At 35.0% G+C, this 20,987-nt stretch overlaps 1 protein-coding gene across 1 annotated transcript in view; it reads right to left on the reverse strand.

Annotated features, from left to right (window-relative positions):
- Positions 1-245: 245 nt before the first annotated feature.
- MACC1 (MET transcriptional regulator MACC1) overlaps positions 246-20,987 on the reverse strand; it is a 70,980-nt gene continuing 50,238 nt past the window's right edge. The window contains exon 4 of the mRNA XM_044678174.1: positions 246-626. Coding sequence (XP_044534109.1) covers positions 414-626 — 213 coding nt within the window. The 3' untranslated portion in view covers positions 246-413. The remainder of the gene's footprint in view (positions 627-20,987) is intronic.

The raw sequence follows: 20,987 nt of genomic DNA on the forward strand, positions 1-20,987 counted from the left end.
TATTGGAAAGCTATTTTTCCATGTAAGTAAAATGCAATAATAAAATAAACATGTGTATTGTTTAGATATATTAATATTCAGGATATCTCAGCAATAATGCACTGTGGAGGTGATTCATTCCATCAGCAATACAATCTGGTACCATACTGTTAGAGAGAACACTAAAGAGGATTTTTTGTGTTTTTTTTTTCTTTCCAAAGGAGCCTGGGCATCCGGAATTTCTTACTTGCATGGAAAGGAACAAAAAAAAAATTCTATCAATGACATCCATTCATGCATATCACAGCAAGTAATTAAAATGTTTTTATTTGTAATGTTCTCATCAAAAGAACAAGTTTTTTCCCCAAGCATAAAAAAATAAATCAAATATTTGTACATCATCTAGTCCATTCTCCTTTGCCTCAAATACAAAACTATTCTTCCTCTGAAATATGGAAGGATGTTGCTCTCAAAACTTCTAGGCAGTTCACCAAGATTAAGGCCCCAGTCAATTCTCGCCAGTGTTTTGTCACAGGATTTTTCATTCTGTCCAAAGCCAACTGTAAATCTTGCAGCATGTCCCGGTAACTCTCTCCATAATGTGCTCCCCAAGTATAGAGAAAATCATATGCAGGCTTCCACATCATCTGCAAAGAAAAATAGAGAAGTCATTGAATGGAAGCCCATGGACCAATAGGGAGTAGAGGAAAGCAAGGCCCTGGGAAGACTTGGGAGATGTAATTAAATCTAAAGCATTCTCGCCAGGTGAGGATGTGTTTATTTCCAAAAATTAGATGCTTTCGGAACAAAGAATGGTACAATGCATCAGATATGCAGTTACAGCTTTAAAAAGAGCCTAATGCTACTCATGGAGTCCATTTCAATTCAATTAGTTATGCAGAGGTGGTAAAGATTAATCATTGTAGAGAGGTAATGTGTTGTAGTGGCCTTAGGGTCAAATATTGCTCCTGACCCACCGTAGTCATATGATGATGGCTTCATCTCTTAATGGTCTAAGCAATTCTCTTTGATAAGACTCGCATTCAAGTCCTGCCTCAGAAACATACTAGAGCTATGAGGCCGGGCTGGTCTTTAACACTCCACTGACACTGGCAGGCATTTCTCTAGAACATAACAGGCACAGTACAAGTCTGTAACGCAGATTGCTAATTGCAGAATTAAAAAGTCTCCATGGATAGAAGCACAGGATCAGGAACAAAAGAAAATAAAGTAGTTATATATGTCCTGCATGTTTATCTTTCACATGTAATGTGGCTTCAGAGATATACACAATATTAAATGTGACTTTCCTTTTGTGTTATTCAGGCAAAGGATTTTGAAATAGCCTCCCTTGGTGATATAGTGTCTTCTACTGTCTAGAAGCCCCTGCTCTTACCCTGCCAAACCCCTTGAGGAGGATACATAAAGGTCCTTAATATTTCATATTATTTTATTCAAACACGATCAATACATAAAGATAAACATTCAGTTGGATTTGGTCAAATGAAAGTAATTTTCTGATTCCCTAATAACAAGTGATAGATGACTTTTGTCCCAGAGGGGGATCAAAGGACTATTTTGAGCCCCCTCCCCCTTCAGGGGCCTCTGGCCTAGCACCTGCCTAAACCAATGACATCACTGTTTCCATAGTAATCTGATGGCGTCAAAGAAGAACCTCACACGCAAACTGAGGATGTCATGGTAACCATGGCAACCAGACTTACAGGGAAGACAGAGACAAAGACAGGCCAAATAAGACAAATTGTAAAATATGAAAAGAAAAATAGTTCCTAATGTATCTTCAGGGGATGAAGGCTGGGTGAAGCAGAAAGATCCTGTAAGACAAATAATTAGAAGGCAAACTTCTTACTAATGCTTCTTTGGGGTCACTCATCTAATTCAGAGATAATTGTGCAGACATCCCAAAATCATGGAAATCAAAATATGATGCAAGGTATCCCTATCAGAAGAGAGGATTTATTAAGAGAAAAGAGGGAAAGAGAGACAAAAATCATTAGCATCACTGATTTCATCCCTCTCTTATATCCCCCAAAGATGCTGCCATGGTTTAGAGACAGAAGAAGACAAGAGATCAAAGAAATACTGCTGGGGCAAATGGCAGGACCTGGTCTCTTCATCTGGCTGCTGATGCACTATGCCCCAAAGCAGTGTCTCTGCCACAGAGAAAGCATTGATGCCAGGCCTGGCTCAGAGCCCATTTGGGGAGGTGAAGAGAAGGGTGGACAACAACAAAACATCATCTCACTAAGTAAGATACCTTATAAATGGTTCATCTTGCAACCATAATCCTCAAATGAAGAGAACTTGACCATAATCATTCATTAATGATGGTAGATGAATTGAATTGAACTGGTTGAACAAAATGATAATTATAAAGAAATTATAGTATTACTAAGTATTCTCTATTTTTGCTAGGGGCCAATGTTGGGTCTTATTCCCTAGTGTGTAGGTCTTTCAAGTTCTAAATAACGGACTTCCCCATCTGACTACAAGAAGAATTGAAAATCTTTCTTTCCACAACTTGGATCCAGTGTCTTCAGGAAGTGGGGCCATCACTTTCTTGTTTCTAGATTTTTTTCAGAAGTAGCCCTGAATAATTTGAATAAACCCACACAGATGGTAGGAGATTTGTCAGGAGGCACTTAATAAATATTGATTGCTTGGTGGCTACATTTCAGCTGAGTTGCTAATCTTCATTAGTAAAGAGAATTTCCTCACCAAAAGTCCCCCTACTTCAATGAAAGCACACATACCACAAAGTGTAGTAATTCTTGGCACAGTAGTCTGGAAGAGAGATGTAACATCCTGATACTTTGAAAAACACCTTAGCAGGGGAGAGTTTACATTCTGTGATCTTGTTTTTAATTTTCATTTTAATATTCCTGGTGGTGTAGGTAAAGGCACAATGTTTGTGAGTTTAGAGATTTTAATTCCTGTTCATTTTTTATACCTTTTCAGGTTCCTACAATTGGAGAGTACAGTGACTTTTGGTGGGAGAGACTATATCCATAATAATGTGGTAGCAACACATGTAAAGTTTTGTTCTCCTTACCTGTTTTCAGAGTGGTATAGTGAGAACTATATGACAGGAAATCAGGAGAGATACTGGGGTCAATCTCACTAAACCTGTTTCCACATTTATAAAAAGGGGATAATAGCACATTCATTGCAAGACTATTGTGAAGATTAAATAAGGAACATCTATCATCTATATGATCTTATATAAATAAAGTGCTTTTGAGAGAGAGAGAGAGAGAGAGAGAGAGAGAGAGACAGAGAGACAGAGAGACAGAGAGAGAGACAGAGAGAATATTTGGGGAAATCTGAACCTATTATTCTATTGGACTACTTTCTTTGCTGGATCTTTCCAATAAGTAAACTCCCCCTACCCTTTCACTGAAATTTATAGTGTTTTCCTAGGTGATACATTAAATTAAGCCCAGTTCAGCACAGCAAATATGTGGCAAAGCCAGGACTTGAACTATGGTCTTCTTGACATTGCTGCCAGTCCTCTACCCATCATTCCACACTCTTTTGCTATATAAAAACCAGTGATTATCATTATCCATATCATATAACACTGAAATAAATCTGTTAACTACAATCTCAAAATCATAATATTTCCAAGTTGGAGTCAGGGATCTTAGAATCTGTTTAGAGCAAGAGTTCAGGATGAGATGTCAATGCTTTTAAAAAGATATTTTGGTAACTCTATTTCAATGTAATTAGTTTCCTTAGCAATTGTGTCTTTTGAAAAAAATTATACTTTTAAAACCATTATTCCTAAAAGATCCATGGGCTTCCTGAGACTTCCAAAGTGGCCAAAACACACAAAAAGTTCAGAACTCCTTTTTCAAACTCCTATCAAATATGAATCTTCTCTATCACCCTGAAGACAAGGAGTCAAGGAGCATCATTTGAAAACCTCTGAGGGCAAGAGCAGGGAGTTACTGGCCACCAAAGAAGCCCACTGAATCCATTTCTTGGAATATCTCATCACTAAGAAAGTTTTCCTCCCATCAGGCCCACAAACATATCTGAAGAGTTCAACAATGATCTTTGTTAATATAATAGATAATGGTGTGGCTTTGGTTGTAAGATTATATGCATTTAGATTTCTGGGGGACTGAACACTCTGCAGTAATGTTTGTGAGGTTATTTCCAGAGCTAAGAGGTGACTAATATGTCTTAATCCTTTGCCTGAAGATGTGATTTGAAATGCTTAGAAGGAATAGTTCAGTAATAGGAGAACCAGAGATATGAATAGGACTGGCTAGTTAGTCTCAAGCATGCTCAGAAATTAGGAGCAGGAAGAAAGGGAAGAGGGAGGAGAGGAAGAGTAACATTTATATAGAATAATAAGACTTGCAGAAAGCTTAACAAATTTTATTTTATATTATTTTATTCTCACAACAACCCAGTGAAGGAGCTATTATTACCATTTTATAAATAAAGTGAGGTTGAGAGAAGTAACTTGCACATTGCCATATAGGTAAAATGCCTAAAGTATTTGAACCCATTTCTAATGCTCTAACCACTGTGCAGTTTATATACCAGAAGAGCAGCAAGAGTATGTTTTTTTGAATCCTTACCTTCTATCTTAGAATTATGGATTATAATCAATTTTAATTAGTTATTTACTCTTGTTAAGTAGAGTTTAGTTCAGATTAAGGGTTTGTTGTTTTTAAGTTGCCCCCTTTAAGTAGGGAAGACAGAGATATCTGCTGTGGGCCCATTAAGGGGAGAGGATAAATGTCAGTGAAAAAAAGAATTCTGGGCTCCATCTTCTCTGACACTCTGAGAGGACAGGAGTGACTTTCTGATCCCTGGGTCTGAGAGACAGTTAGTGACAGTTGAAGAGAAAGAAAAAAAGAAATTTAAGGAGAAGAAAGAAGATTTTAGAGTGTTGAGATACTTAAGTTGAGAGCTGAGATAAATAGAAATAAGAAAGTGTGTGGTTACTGAAAAGAAGTTTTTCCCCTCTGGGCCACAGGGGGCGATTAAGAGCAGGTTTGCATCAATAGTCAGAGATGGGCTTTTTCTCTGATACTGAAGAGAGAAAGAAACTGTTTTAATTTCTCTCTCAAGGACTTAAAATTTCTATAAGTTACTGAGTTTGATTATATATTTAAAGTTCATCATTTTAGTGTAGGTTAATAAGATAGAATTTAATATTTAGACAGTTAAATGTAGTTAAGTGCAGTTTCACCTCGGTGAATAAGACTAAGAAGCAGGTTCATGAAAAGCAGTGGGTGGGGGTTTTGGTTTTATGTAGAAATCTTAGTGTATAGGTTAAGAGATTCATTTCCTTTTTCTAACTCCTGTCTCCTGTCCCTGCTTCTCCTCGTCTACAATAAGTTAACCCTTGATAGTTATGGTGATTATTACAGTTGGCCCCATATGAAAATTAATATAAACATTAGAGAATCAGTTTTGGGTATTGGTTCCAATGTAGAAGAGCAGGGCCTAGATAATGGGAGTTAAGTGACTTGGGTAAGGTCATACAACTAGGAAGTGTCTGAGGTCATATTTGAACACAGAACTCCCATCTCTGGACCTGGCTCTCAGTCTACTGAGCCATCTAACTGCCTCCAGGAGTATGCTATTTTTGAAGGTACATATTTTCCTGTTTCCATTTTTGGCATCCCTAATGATGAGCTCAGTACCTGGTATACATTGGGTACTTAAATGAGCCTTGTAGAATTGAAGAATGTTAAAGCTCAGTGTGATATAAAAGCTTTAATTGATCCTGGTCCTTATAAGACACTGATTTCAAAGGTCTTCATGTCTACTCAGATTGCCTTTTTTTTTACCTCAATGCTATATTTAGCTAAAGGCAAAAAGCATACTCTAGGAAAACATCTCTGATTTCCTTCCCTGGGGGCCTTATGCTACTAAAAGATATTCTAAGACCAATGATGCACAATAGAGATCAGGCCCACAGCATTGTACCAGGGTGGCAAGTTCATCATCATGGCCTGTCATCTCTGACATGAAATATCTGTATTGTTCAATTAGTTCCCACTGTGTGTATCCCAGATTCTTTCAATCAGAAGCAGAGACGACCACAGTTGACTTCTGGGCAGAAGGACTTGACATCCTTCTCATTGCTTCCAAATCTATTATGGCAATGGGTAAGTATGGAAAGGTCCCGAGAAACCATTCCTCTTACAATAGCCTCAGCCTTTGATCATTTTGTGAAATATACAGATATTATAGATGGTGACTGAGATAGTTTGAGAGGAAATAGGTAGCAAGGAAAGGTGTCTCATTTCTCCACTTAGAAATATTTTATTTTTTCCAATTACATGTAAAAAATGTAACATTAATTGCTCAAAATGTGGTTTCAACTTATCTCCTTCTCTCCACCCTTCCCTGAAATGGTAAGCAATTTTATATGTTATATATGTTCAGTCTTGCAAAACATACTTCCATAGTAGTCATGTTGTGAAAAAAATATATAGAGCAAAAAAAAGAAAAAAAAACAATAAAAAATATAGTTGAAAAAGGTATGCTTCGATTTATAACAGTTCTTTCAGATAAGAACTTTTCTTTCCTCTGGAAGTGGATAGAATATTTCATCATAGTCTTTTGAACCTGTCTCAGATCATTGTATTGCTGAGAATACCGAAGTCCTTAACTGTTGATTTTTGTACAAAATTACTACTACTTGATACATCTTTCCAAATTGTTTTGATGTTTACTGCTCTGTAATACAGTTTTATATAGCTAAGGCTACATTGCTTCACATATTTGATATTCTTTAACTTAATATAGTTCATTGTATAACTCCAGTTGGAAAAGGAAGAAGGAAATAAGACCTCACCTATAATGAAGATAAAATTAAGGCAATCTTTAAAAACTATTTTGCCCAATTATATGACAATAAATACTGCAATCTAGGTGATATGGATGAACATTTACAAAAATATAAATTACCTAACTGAAGAAATAGATACTTAAATAATCCCATATCAGAAAAAGAAATTATACAAGCTATCTTAGAACTCTCTAAGAAAAAGTCCCCAAGACCAAAAGCATACACAAGTGAATTCTATCAAACATTCAAAGAACAACTAATTCTAATACAATACAAATTATTTGACATAATAAGGAAAGAAGTAGTTCTACCAAATTCCTTTTATAATACTAATATGGTACTGATTCCAAAGCCAGGGAGGTCAAAAACAGAGAAAGAAAACCACAGACCAATCTCCTTAACAAACATAGATGCAAAAATCTTAAACAGAATACTAGCAAAAAGACTCCAGCAACTGATCACGAGGGTTATTCATTATGATCAGGTGGGATTTATACCAGGAATGCAAGGATGATTCAACATTAGGAAAACCATCCACATAATTGACCATATCAACAAGCAAACCAACAAAAAACACATGATTATCTCAATAGATGCTGAAAAAGCCTTTGACAAAATACAACATCCATTCCTATTTAAAACACTAGAAAGTATAGGAATAGAAGGACCTTTCCTAAAAATGATAAACAGTATATATCTAAAATCATCAACAAGCATCATATGCAATGGTGATAAATTAGAAGCCTTCCCAAAAAGATCATGTGTGAAGCAAGGATGCCCATTATCACCTCTATTATTTAACATTGTACTAGAAACAATAGCAGTAGCATTTAGAGAAGAAAAAGAAATTGAAGGTATTAAAATAGGCAATGAGGAAACTAAGCTATCACTCTTTGAAGATAATATAACGGTCTACTTAAAAAATCCTAAAGAATCATCTAATAAGCTAGTAGAAATAATCAACAATTTTAGCAAAGTTGCAGGATACAAAATAAATGCATATAAATCATCAGCATTTCTATATATTTCCAACACATCACAGCAGCAAGAGGTAGAAAGAGAAACACCATTTAATATCACCCTACACAATATAAAATACTTAGGAATCTATCTACCAAAACGAACACGGGAATAATACGAATACAACTACAAAACACTTTCCAAACAATTAAAACTAGATCTAAAGAATTGGAAAATCATTGATTGCTCATGGGTAGGATGAGCTAACATAATAAAAATGACCATCCTACCCAAATTAATTTACCTATTTAGTGCCATACCTATCAAACTACCAAAAAACTTTTTTACTGAATTAGAAAAAACTCTAACAAATTTCATTTGGAATAACAAAAGATCAAGAATATCAAGGGAAATAATAAAAGAAAAAACGTGAAGGAAGGTGGCCTAGCAGTACCAGATATTAAACTATACTATGAAGCAGTGGTCATGAAAACAATATGATACTGGCTAAGATACAGAATGGAGGATCAGTGGAATAGACTTGGGGTAAGTGAAGTCAGCAAGACAGTGTATGATAAACACAAAGAGCCCAACTTTGGGGACCAAAATCCACTATTTGACAAAAACTCCTGGGAAAATTGGAAAACAATATGGGAGAGATTAGATTTAGATCAACATCTTACACCCTACACCAAGATAAATTCAGAATGGGTGAATGACTTGAATATAAAGAAGGAAACTATAAGTAAATTAAGTGAACACAGAATAGTATACTTGTCAGATCTATGGGAAAGGGAAAGTTTTAAAACCAAGCAAGAGTTAGAAAAAAATTACAAAATGTAAAATAAATAACTTTGATTATATTAAATTAAAAAGGTTTTGTACAAATAAAAACAATGCAACCAAAATCAGAAGGGAAACCACAAACTGGGAAAAAATCTTTATAACAAAAAACTCTGACAGAGGTCTAATTACTCAAATATACAAGGAGCTAAATCAATTGTGTAAAAAATCAAGCCATTCGCCAATTGATAAATGGGCAAGGGAGATGAATAGGCAATTTTCAGATAAAGAAATCAAAACTATCAATAAGCACATGAAAAATGTTCGAAATCTCTTATAATTAGAGAGATGCAAATCAAAACAACTCTGAGATACCACCTTACACCGAGCTGAGTGACTAAAATGACAGCAAAGGAAATTAATTAATGTTGGATCACATGTGGCAAAACTGGGACTTTAATGCATTGTTGGTGGAATTGTGAATGGATCCAATGGCAATTTGGAACTATGTCCAAAAGGCTTTAAAACACTGTCTACATTTTGACTCAGCCATAGCACTGCTGGGTTTGTACCCCCAAAGAGATCTTAAGGAAAAAGTTTTGTAGAAAAATATTTATAGTCACACTCTTTGTGGTGGCAAAAATTTGGCAAATGAGAGTATGCCCTTCAATTGGGAAATGGTTAAACAAATTGTTGTATCTGTTGGTGATGGAATACTATTGTTCTCAAAGGAATAATGAACTGGAGGAATTCCATGTGAACTTGAATGACCTCCAGGAATTGATGCAAAGTTAAAGGAGCAGAACAAGGAGAATATTATACACACTGTGGTACAACCTAATGTAATGGACTTCTCTCTAGCAGCAATGCAATGATCCAGGATGACTTGGAGGGACTTATTAGAAAAAACACTATCCACACTCAGAGGAAGAACTCTAGGAGTGGAAACACAGAAAAAAAGAACCGCTTGATCACATGAGTTGATGGGGAAATGATTGGGGATATTAACTCTAAATGATCACCCTAGGGAAATATCAATAATATGGAAATAGGTCTTGATCAATGAAACATATAAAACCCAGTGCAATTATGTGTCAGCTACAAGAGGGATTAGGAGGAGTGGAATCTTGTGACCATAAAAAAAATCCTTAATGAATTAATTAAAATTTTCAAAGATAAAAATTGATAAAGAATTAGTTGAAGAACAGATTAAGTAGCCAACTTCCCAGAGATGGTAATGCTGATAATATTGGTAACAATAATCATAATAACTATTATTTTTTAATAATTTAATGATCAATAACTAATTATCAGCAATACTTTTTTGATGTTCATTATTAATAATGAACAATTATTTTAAAATAATAAGATTATTATAGCCAACATTTACATAGTACTGTTCATAAGGGTACTAGACCCAACTCTAATGGCTTTGCAAGAAATGACTGTGAAATTTCTAGTGTGATCATTTATACCTCAGATTGGGCTTGATTAATTATTTTGTGGATGTTCTAGACTTAAGATAATAGTCCTAATATCTAATTGTCAAATATTTACCAGCAAAGCCCTAAGTTTACATATATTAGCTTGCTTAGTATAGTTTTTGTATTTAGTAATTGCATATAATTCTCTATTTAAATTATAATAATCAACAGAGCCAATTACCAATGTTAGGGACAGAGGGGAGTTAGAGAGAGAGCCTATGAAGGTGAGACTCTCTTCTAGTTCTCCCCTCCCATTGATTATACACTGCGAGACTTTGAGGGAGTGTCACCCCCTAAACTGGGTGACCTGGATGGTCATGTCACCCCACAGGATTTGGGTGAGGCTTCCCTTTAAGATGAGGTATGGGGGACCCCTATCTGATTCTGTATGAGGGTGGGGTTCACGCAAGCCTCCCCTGAGATCAGTCAACTTCACAGCAGGGAGTTTGGCTCCAAGATGAGGGCAGCCAGACCAAGCTGTGATTTCCCTCCCCCTCATCTCTCAGGCGCTCTGGAAGCTATCTGACTAATGAATGGCTTTTATTAATCACAATTCAGGGATTGGGGAAAGGGGTGAAGGACAGAGGAATTTTGGGGTGCCCTCTTCTTTATTTCTATGGAGTCTGTCATTCAGGTGGGAACCTTTGGTGTTCCTGCTCCCAAGTGTCTCCCCCCTTATCCCTTCTTCAGTTTCTATTTCTATCCTTTTCTATAATTGCAAGTTTCTATAATTGTCAGAAAGGGTCTCTCAGCAAGGTTGGGTAATGGGGGAAGGAGCCTAAGAGATTGCTCCCAAAATGGAGTCCCAAAACTTAGCTGATGATTGAAGTCTTGCTGGATGAGAAGCGATGGGATACCTTTGACCAGGGAATAATCAGGGTTTCAATGTCCAAAGAAGGATCCTCAGGAAGCCATGAGGACTGGATTTGAGCTGAGATGCCCACCTCCTCCCTCTCTCCATTCCTCTTCCAGAAGTCCCTTCCTCCTCCTTCTTCCTCCAGAGAATTATTCAGAATCCCCTCTGGTCTCAACTGTCACCAACTGACACCAATGGCCTTCTTCTGGTTCTTTTTGTCCCATCCCCCATCCTTACACCTTTGATCCTCCCAACAACCTTGTGAAATATATCTTATTACCCTATTTTACAGATGAAGAAACTGAATTTGAAAGAGATTAAGTGATTTGCCCATTGTAACACAGCCTCAACTTGTCTTTGAGACAATTAAAACTTGGAGCTTTCTGACTCTAGTTTCAGCCCTCTAAGCCAAAGTTAAGAAACACATAGCCAGGAATGCTGCCCAAACTAGATTAAAAACTAATTGAGAAATATTTAACAAATAAATCAAAGTAACTAAAATTTAATATTAACAAGTTGTATTCTAAGTCATATAAGTATCCAGCAGGGATCCCTATGTAGATTTTAGTGGCTCCCATTTCTATATATGTTAGTCACTTCTATTCCAAACTACTTTACTAAAATTGCAGAGGCACTGGCCTTGAGGCTGAGAGTATAAAGATAGGGCACAATGACTCCATCTTCCTATAGGCCAGTGATTCCCAAAGTGGGCGCCACCTCCCTCTGGTGGGTGCTGCAGCGATCCAGGTGGGCAGTGGTGGCCACAGGTGTATTTATCTTTCCTACTAATTGCTATTAAAAATTTTTTTAAATTAATTTCCAGGGGGCTAAGTAGTAATATTTTTTCTGGAAAGGGGGCTGTAGACCAAAAAAGTTTGGGAACCACTGCTCTAGGCTTTGGAGTCATAAGCAATGGCACAAGGAAATAATTTGTCCAAAGTCATGGAGGTCACGTGGGCAGAGATGGAACTCAAATATCAATCATTGCCTCTAGAATTCAGACTATTTTCCATTACACCATGTTTTTTCATTGAATAGAATGGAGACTGGAATTCCCAAACACTGAGATGAACAGCTTTTGGAACAAATCCAATGAATGAAATTTAAGCAGATTTTTGAAAATTTGTGATTTCTTCAGTCAGAAATTCCAAATGAGAAGCAGGAATGTCAGATTCTTATCAATAATTCAAAGTATGTCCCACCTATATCTTAGTAAATAAGTGACAGATAGCTGATTGCACCAGAGAGATGAAATGATTGTCCAGAGTCACTTCCACAGATACTAAATGTTAGAGACCAGATTTTAACTTGCCTTTCAATCTCAAAACACTCTTTCTTTTGCTCTCTTTGTTTAGAAATAAAATTCAATATAATAAAAAAAACTAGAAAGAGAACAAATTAAAAATTCCCAGATAAAAACTAAATTGGAAATCCTAAAAAATCAAAGGAGAAATTAATAAAATTGAAAGCAACAGAACTATTGAACTAATAAATAAGACTAGAAGCTTGTATTTTGAAAAAACAAAGAAAATAGATGAAATCCTGGTTAATCTAATACAAAAGGAAATAAGAAAATCAAATTAATAGTGTCAAAGATGAAAAGGGAGACCTCATCTCTAATGAAGAGGAAATTAAAGTAATTATTAAAAACCATTTTGCCCAAATATATGGCAATAAATATGGCAATCTAGATGATATGGATGAACATTTACAAAAATATAAATTGCCTAGATTAACAGAAGAAGATATAGAATATTTCAGTAATCTTTTATCAGAAAAAGAAATTGAATAAGCTATCAAAGAACTCTCTAAGAAAAAATCTCCAGGGCCAGATTGATTCACAACTGATTTCTATTAAACTTTTAAAGAACAACTAATCCCAATACTATATAAACTGTTTGACAAAATTAGCAAAGATGGAGCTTTACCAAATTCCTTTTATGACACAAATATGGTACTGATTCCAAGGCCAGGCAGAACAAAAACAGAAAAAGAAAACTATAGGCCAATCTCCTTAATGAACATAGATATAAAATATTAAATAGAATACTAGCAAAGATTCCAAAAAGTGATCACTAGGATTATTCATTATGGTCAGGTGGGATTTAAACCAGAAATTCAAGGATGGCTTAATATTAGGAAAACACATAATTGACCATATCAACAACCAAACTAATAGAAATCACATGATTGTCTCAGTAGATGCAGAAACAGCCTTTTACAAAATACAACACTCACTCCTTTTGAAAACACTAGAAAGTATAGGAATAGATGGGTCTTTCCTGAAATTAATAAAGAGTATATATTTAAAACCATCAGCAAGAATCATCTGCAATGGTGATAAGTTAGAAGCCTTCTCAATAAGATCAGGAATGAAGCACAGATGCCCACTATCTCCTCTATTATTTAACACTGTACTAGAAACATTAGCAGTAGCAATTAGAGAATAAAAAGAAATTGAAGGGATTAAAATAGGCAATGAGGAGAAAAGTTTCCAAGAAACTTTTTTTATTGAATTAGAAAAAAAAAAGTATAACACAATTCACTGGGTAGAACAAAAGATCAAGAATATCAAAGGAACTAATAATAAAAAAAGTGAAGAGTTGGGGTCTAGCAGTACCAAATCTTAAACTGTACTATAAAGCAGTGTTCATCAAAACAATATGGTATTGGATAAAAGACAGAAGGTAGGATCAATGGAATAGACTTGTAAATGCCCTCAGCAAGATAGTATACGATTATCCCAAAGATCCCAGCTTTTACAATAAGAACCCACTTTTAGACAAAAACTGCTGGGAAAATTGGAAAAGAGTATGGGAGATATTAGGTCTAGATCAACATCCATATCCTATTCCAAGATAAATTCAGAATGGATAAGGAACCTAAATATAAAGAAGGAAACTAAAGGTATATTAGGTGAACATAGAATACTATACTTATCAGATCTATGAGAAAGAAAATAATTTAAGACCAAGCAGGAAATAGAGAATATCACAAAATGTAAAATGAATATTTTATTAAGTTAAACTAAATTTTTTTGTACAAACAAGACAAATGCAACCAAAATTAGAAGGGATGCAACAAATTGGGAAAAAATCTTTATAAAAAAAAACCTCTGAAAAAGGTCTAATCTCTCAAATTTATAGAGCTACGTCGGTTGTACAAAAAATCAAACCATAGCTTAAATGATAAATGGGCAAGGGACATAGGCAGTTTTCATATAAAGAAATAAAAATTATCAATAAGCACATGAAAAAGTGTTCTAAATACATCAAAACTAGCAAAATGCAAATCAAAACAATTCTGAGGTACCACCTCACACCTAGCAGATTGGCTAATATGACAGCAAAAGAAAGTAATAAATGTTGGAGAGGATGTGGCAAAATTGAGACACTAATACAGGGATAGGCAACGTATGGCTCTTGAGCCATATCTGGCTCCACCTCCCAACCAACCAGTCTGGGCAGAGCCCCAGGATGTGCCCCAGGGGGCCCTTCAGCCCCCGCCCCATATTCTATGGCCTTCTGCCTCCATCCTCCTCCTTCCACAGGCGTTTATGGCTCTCATGGCCAAAAAGGTTGCCAACCATTGCACAATAATTTGCTGGTGGAGTTGTGAATTGTTCCAACCATTCTTGAAGGTTTGGAATTATGCCCAAAGGGCTTTAAATGACTGCCTACCCTTGGATCCAGGCATACCACTGCTGGGTTTGTATCCCAAAGAGATAATAAGGAAAAATATGTTTACAAAAATATCCGTACCTGTGCTCTTTGTGGTAGCAAAAAAAATTGGAAAATTAAGTGATGTCCATCAATCAGAGAATGGCTGAACAAATTATGGTATCTATTGGTGATTGATGACTATTGTGTGAAAGGAATAATGAACTGGAGGAATTCCATGTGAACTGGAACAACCTTCAGGAATTGATGCAGAGTGAAAGGAGCAGAACCAGAAGAACATTGTACATAGGGACTAATACGCTATTGCACAATAGAATGTAATGGATTTCTCTACTAGCAGCAATGCAATGATACAGGACAATTCTGAGGGACTTAGGAAAAAGAAAGCTATCCACATCCAGAGAAAGAACTGTGGGATTCAAAACACAGAAGAAAACATTTGCTTGATCTCATGATTTGATGGGGATATGATTGGAAATCTAGACTCTAAATGATCACTCTATTGCAAATATTGATAATATGGAAATAGGTCTTGATCAATGATACATGTAAAACCAAGATGAATTTCTCACTGGCTACAGGAAGGGGGAGGGAGGAGGATAGAGAAAGAATATGAATCTTATAACCATAGAAAAATACTATTAATTAATTAATTGTTTTTTAAAGTAGAGCAGATTATGTCAGATCAACCTAATTTTCATAGGCATGGGATTATTATACTAGGGTTTAAAGCCATGCTGTACATATTGTTGACTTAGTTTTAAGTGGAGGTTTTGTGGAAGTATTTCATTCTATATTCATTGACAAAATGGGAATAATCTAGATAATAATATTTTCAGTGATATTTAGAGCGTGTCCACCATTTAGATTGTCACTTCAGAGGGCATAACTCATAATGATGGATGAAAATTTTAGTGAGACAGATTTTAGGTTGGTACAGGGGAAAAGAAAGTTCTTAACCATTATAGCTCTTACATGTAATAAAACTGAGATTCAGCAAAGTCCAGTGACCCAAACTTATATAATTTAGCTAATCAGGCAGAGCCAAGATGGTGGAATAGAGATACAGAAAGCTCAAACCACTATGAGAATCTTCTCCAACCAACCTTAAAATAATGTTTCAAAATGAACACTTCAGAGGTAGCACCAACAAGGGGACAGTGAATCACCTTTCTTGAATAAAATAAATTTGAAGGCAGAGAGGGTCTGTTTCACTAGGGTCAGAGGGGAAACTAGATTGTAGCAAGAACTCACCAAGGAGTATCAGTGCAAGAGAAAAATCAAGCTCTCCCCCACTGCTACTACTCTAGGGCCTAAACCTGGACACATGCCAACTTCAAGACCCCAAGTTCCTGCCTAGACCAACAACAGAGTGCCCCTGAACCAGTCTGCAGTGAGGCCCCAAGCCCCAGTACAAGGCAGTGTGAAGTACACCTAGCTGATGCAAGGCTAAGAGGAGGTATAGAACCCCTACTGAAGCCTGCAGTGAAACTCTAAGTCCCAGTGCAGGGTAGCCTGCAATGTACTTGCTTGATACAGGCCCAGAGTGAGGCTTTGTCCCTACCCAAACCTGTAGTGAGGTCCTATTCCCCAGAACAAGGCACCCTGCAGTACACCTAGATGCTGTAAGTTCAAGGTAAGGCACAGAGTTCCTAGCCAACCTTGCAGTGAGGATGGGCACCCCAGTGCAAGGCAATGTTTGGTGAACCTATCCAAGATAAGCCCATTGTGAGATACAAAGCCCCTGATGAGGCCTGAATTGAACCTCTGAGCCCCAGCACAACATAACTTACTATTCTTTGAGTCCTAAAAACCACCAGCAGCACCTGGAAGAGAGTGAATCAGCAATGGGATGGGGGAGGGTGGCTTTCAGGGCTCCCAGCCTGTAGGCAATCATACCACCCTGGAAGAACTGAAACTTGCAAAAACCCAGAACTAGAAGTGAGGATGGCAGCAAGGAAAAAGTGAAGTTTAAGAGACTTTCCTCTCTACCTTGAGCACAGAGTCCATTTTAATATAAAAGTAAAACTTTAGAAAAAGGCTAGGAAAATGACCAAACAAACAAAAAAACCCAAACATAACCATAGAATATTATTATGGAGACAGAAAAGAGCAAAGCACAGACTCAGAAGGGAATAGTAAAATCAAATCAGCTATATGCAAAAACTTAAAGAAAAATGAGAATTAGTCTCAGACTCTGGAGGGTCTTTTTAAAAGCCAAATAAGAGAGGCAGAGGAAAAATATGGGAAGGAAATGAAAGTGATGCAAGAATAAAATAACACTTTAAAAAGTATTATTGTGCAAATGGAAAAAAGAGGCACAAAATTCAAATGAAGAAAAGAGTTGTTTTTTGTTAATTAGAATCAGGCAAGTAGAAGCTAATTACTTCACAAGACATCAAGAAACAATAAAACAAACTTTAAAAATGAAAAAAAATAGAAGAAATTATAAAATGTTCAATGAAAAAAAAATGACCTGTGAAATAAATCCAGAAGAAATCATTTTAAAGTTATTTGGCTACCTAAAAGTCATAATAAATAAAAAGTCTAGACTTCATATTACAAGAAATTATTAGAAGAAACTGTCTTAATATTCTTGAACAAGAAAGTAATATATAAATTGAAAGAATTCATTGATCACCTCCTTAAATAAATACAAAATGTCAACTCCCAGGAGTATTAAAGTCAAATTCATGAGCTCCCAGGACAAGGAGAAACTACTACACACATTCAGAAAGAAATAATCCAAATATCATTGAGCCACAATAAGTATTACACAGGATTTAGTAGCTTCTACATTAAAAGTTCCAGGAGGCAAAAGAACTAGGTTTATAACTAAGAATCTCCTACCCAGTAAAATAGAGCATATTCTTTTAGCGGGGAAATGTTCATTTAATAAAATAGAAGAATCCCAATCAGTCCTGATAAAAAGACCAGACATTAACAGAAAATTTGATGTTCAAATACAAGATTCAAGATAAACATCAAAAGGTATGCAAGAAAGAGAAAATTCAAGGGATTAAATAATTTTATAAAATTTGTATTCCCACTTGGAATAATAATATTTGTTTCTTTAAAATGTTTATCATTATCAGGGTAATTAGGACTATACATTGACAGAGCACGTTGAAATAAATTGATTTGGATGACATGACAAAAAACAGTGAAAAAGAGGATGTCAGAGAGAGAAAAAGGAAGGAAGACATAGAATGGAACAAATTATCTCACCAAAAGAGATGTGAAAAAAATAATGATGGGAAATACTTAAACATTATTTTCATTGGAATTGGTTCAGAAAAGAAATAACAATCACACTCATTTGGGTATAGAATCCCATCTGCCCCTATAGAGAAGTAAGAGGGGAATAAGACAAGGGAGGTAGTAGAAGTTAGAAGAAATTGGGGGGAGGTGAGAATTAAGAGCAAAATCATTTATAAGGAGTGACACTGAAAGGAGAGAAAAATTGGGATCACAAAGTGAAAAGAAAATGGAGGGGAATACAGAGTTGGTAATCATAACTATGAAGGTGAATAGGATGAATTCACTCATAAAATGGAAGTGGATAGCAGAGTAAAATATAAAGCAGAATCCTATAATACATTGTTTACAAGAAACACATTTAAGACATGGAGATACACACAGAGTTAAGGTAAAGACTAGAGCAAAATCTATTATGCTTTGAAGGAAGTAAAAAAGAAAGCAGGTATAATAATTATAACCTCAGACAAAGCTAAAGCAAAAATAAACTAACTAAAAGAGATAAAGAAGGAAATTATATTTTTATAAAGTTATGTGTCATAGACATTGAAAAAATATCAGTACTAAACAGATACAATGACTGGTATAGCCTCCAGATTTTTAAAGGAGAAATTAAATGAGCTATAAGAGGAAAACTAGTTGAGGACCTCAACCTTCCCAATTCAGAACTAGAAAAATCTAACAAAATAATAAACAAGAAGTAAAGGAAGTGAATCAGATTTTAGAAAAGTCAGATTTAATAGACCTCTGGATAAAATTGAATGGGGATAGAAAGGAATCTATCATTTTTTCAACAGTACATGGGTCCTATGTAAAAAAAATAACCATATATTAGGGCAAGAAAACTTCACATGCAGATGAAGAAAAGCAGAAATAATAAATCACTAGTTCTCCAGATGAAGAAAAATATGTACACATGATATGACCTGATAAATATATGACCTGTTCAAAATATAATAAAAAGTACCCATGGAAAGACAAATTTAAAACTAATTAGAAAGTAAAATAATGTAATTTTAAAGAGGGGTGCCACAAAGAACAATTATAAAATCAATAATTTTATTAGGAAAAATGACAATAAGGAGACAGTATATCAATATTTATGAGATACAGCCAAAGCAATACTTAGGAGGGATTTTTTTTCTCTGAACACTTACATCAATAAAATGGTGAAAAAGTTGATCAATGAACTGGGCATGCAGCTAAAAAAATTAAAAATCCCCAATTAAAAGCTAAAAAATTCTAAATATCAAATGAGAAATTAATACAATTGAAAATAAGAAAACCATTGAATTAATAAATAAGATTAGAATTTGGTTTTGTGAAAAAATAAAATATAAAGACTATTGGTCAGAAATGAAAAGGGTGAATTTACCACCAATGAAGAGGAAATTAATATAATCATTAGAAGCTATTTTGTCCCATTATATGCCAATATACCTGACTTTCTAAGTGAAATGGATATTTTAAATAAAAATATAAATGTTCCACGTTTACAAAAGAGGAAGTCCAAAACTTAATCCCATCTTAGAAAAAAAGAAATTATACAAGCTATCTTAGAACTCCCTAAGAAAAATTTCCTAAGACCAAAAGCATACACAAATGAATTCCATCAAACATTTAAATAACAATTAATTGCCATACTATATAAGCTATTTGGCAAATTTAGCAAAGAAGGAGTACTACTATATTATTTTTATGATGAAAACATAGAATGAAAATTATAGATCAATTTATTTAATAAGTATTAATGCAAACATTTTAAATAAAATACTGACAAGGTGACTACAGAGATCATTCACTATGACCAGTTGGGATTTAAAATAGGAATGCAAGGTTCATTTAATATTTTAAAAACTATCAGTATAATCAACCATATCAATAACAAAACTAACAGAAATCAAATGATTATCTCGGTAGACAAAGAAAAAGCATTTGACAAAATATAATACCATTCCTATTCAAAAGCGAAGAACTAAATGGACCTTTCCTTAAAATGATATTTAAAATCATCTTCAATGGGGTTAAGATAGAAGCTTTCCCAATAAGATCTAGGATAAAGCAAGGATGTCCATTATCACCACTATTATTATCGTACTAGAAATGCTATTTGGGTGCTATAAGAGACGATTGAACGGGACAATTTTAGAAAAAGTTTGAAAGACCTAGATGAAATGATGCAGAGAGAAATAAGTGGAAGCAGAACACTGTACAAAGAATCAGCAATATTGTATGATCAACTGTGACTTAGCTTGTCTTATTACAATGATCCAGGACAATTTTGAACATCTTATGAGAAAGAATTATAGGAGTCAGAACAGATCAAAGCCTACTATTTTTTCACTTTAGTTTATATGGTTTTTATTTTGTAGTTTTTGTTTTATGAGTATTGTGTATAATAATGACCAATATGAAAAAAATGTTTTACACATTAACACCTACATAACCCTTAAAATGCTTGCTCTTTCCATGAGTGCGAAGAGTTAGGATTAGGGTTAAGAAAAGAGAATTTGGATCTTATAATTTCAGAAAATATATGTAGAAAATTGGTATTACATGAAATTGGGAAAATAAAATAGGATTCAAAACATATATAATTTGCTGATCATAGAGTCAAGACTCCAACCCAAGTCTTCCAATCCTATGGCCAGCTGTCTTTCCATTGAAACATGCTCTTTCTGATGGAAATATTGGGGGATAGGAAGGATGAATTTAAGATAAATGAAAGTTCTTTGTTCCTTCTAATGTTCATATTTCCCATTTTCCTTCTTGCCAAGAAGGAAAAGATCAAAGGCATGATGTAAGGATTTTTTAGATTAATTAATGTATCTATTTAGAATATTTTCCATGGTTACATGATTCATGTTTTTTTCCTCTCCTCTTTCCTCTCCCCTCCCTGAGCTAATGAGCAATTCCACTGGATTACACATGTATCATTTTTCAAAACCCATATTATTAATATTTTCAGTAGAGTGATCATTTATAGTCAAAATCCCCAATCATATATTTATCAGGTCATATCATGTGTACATATTTTTCTTCATCTGGAGAACTGGTGATTAAAAATTGAATACCTTACCCTTGGCTAGAAGTGGGTATATGGAGAACAAAGTGAGGATAGGTGAGAAAAGAGTGAAAATCTGGAA

Source organism: Gracilinanus agilis, chromosome 5, assembly GCF_016433145.1.
Source record: "Gracilinanus agilis isolate LMUSP501 chromosome 5, AgileGrace, whole genome shotgun sequence".
Classification (NCBI taxonomy): domain Eukaryota; kingdom Metazoa; phylum Chordata; class Mammalia; order Didelphimorphia; family Didelphidae; genus Gracilinanus; species Gracilinanus agilis.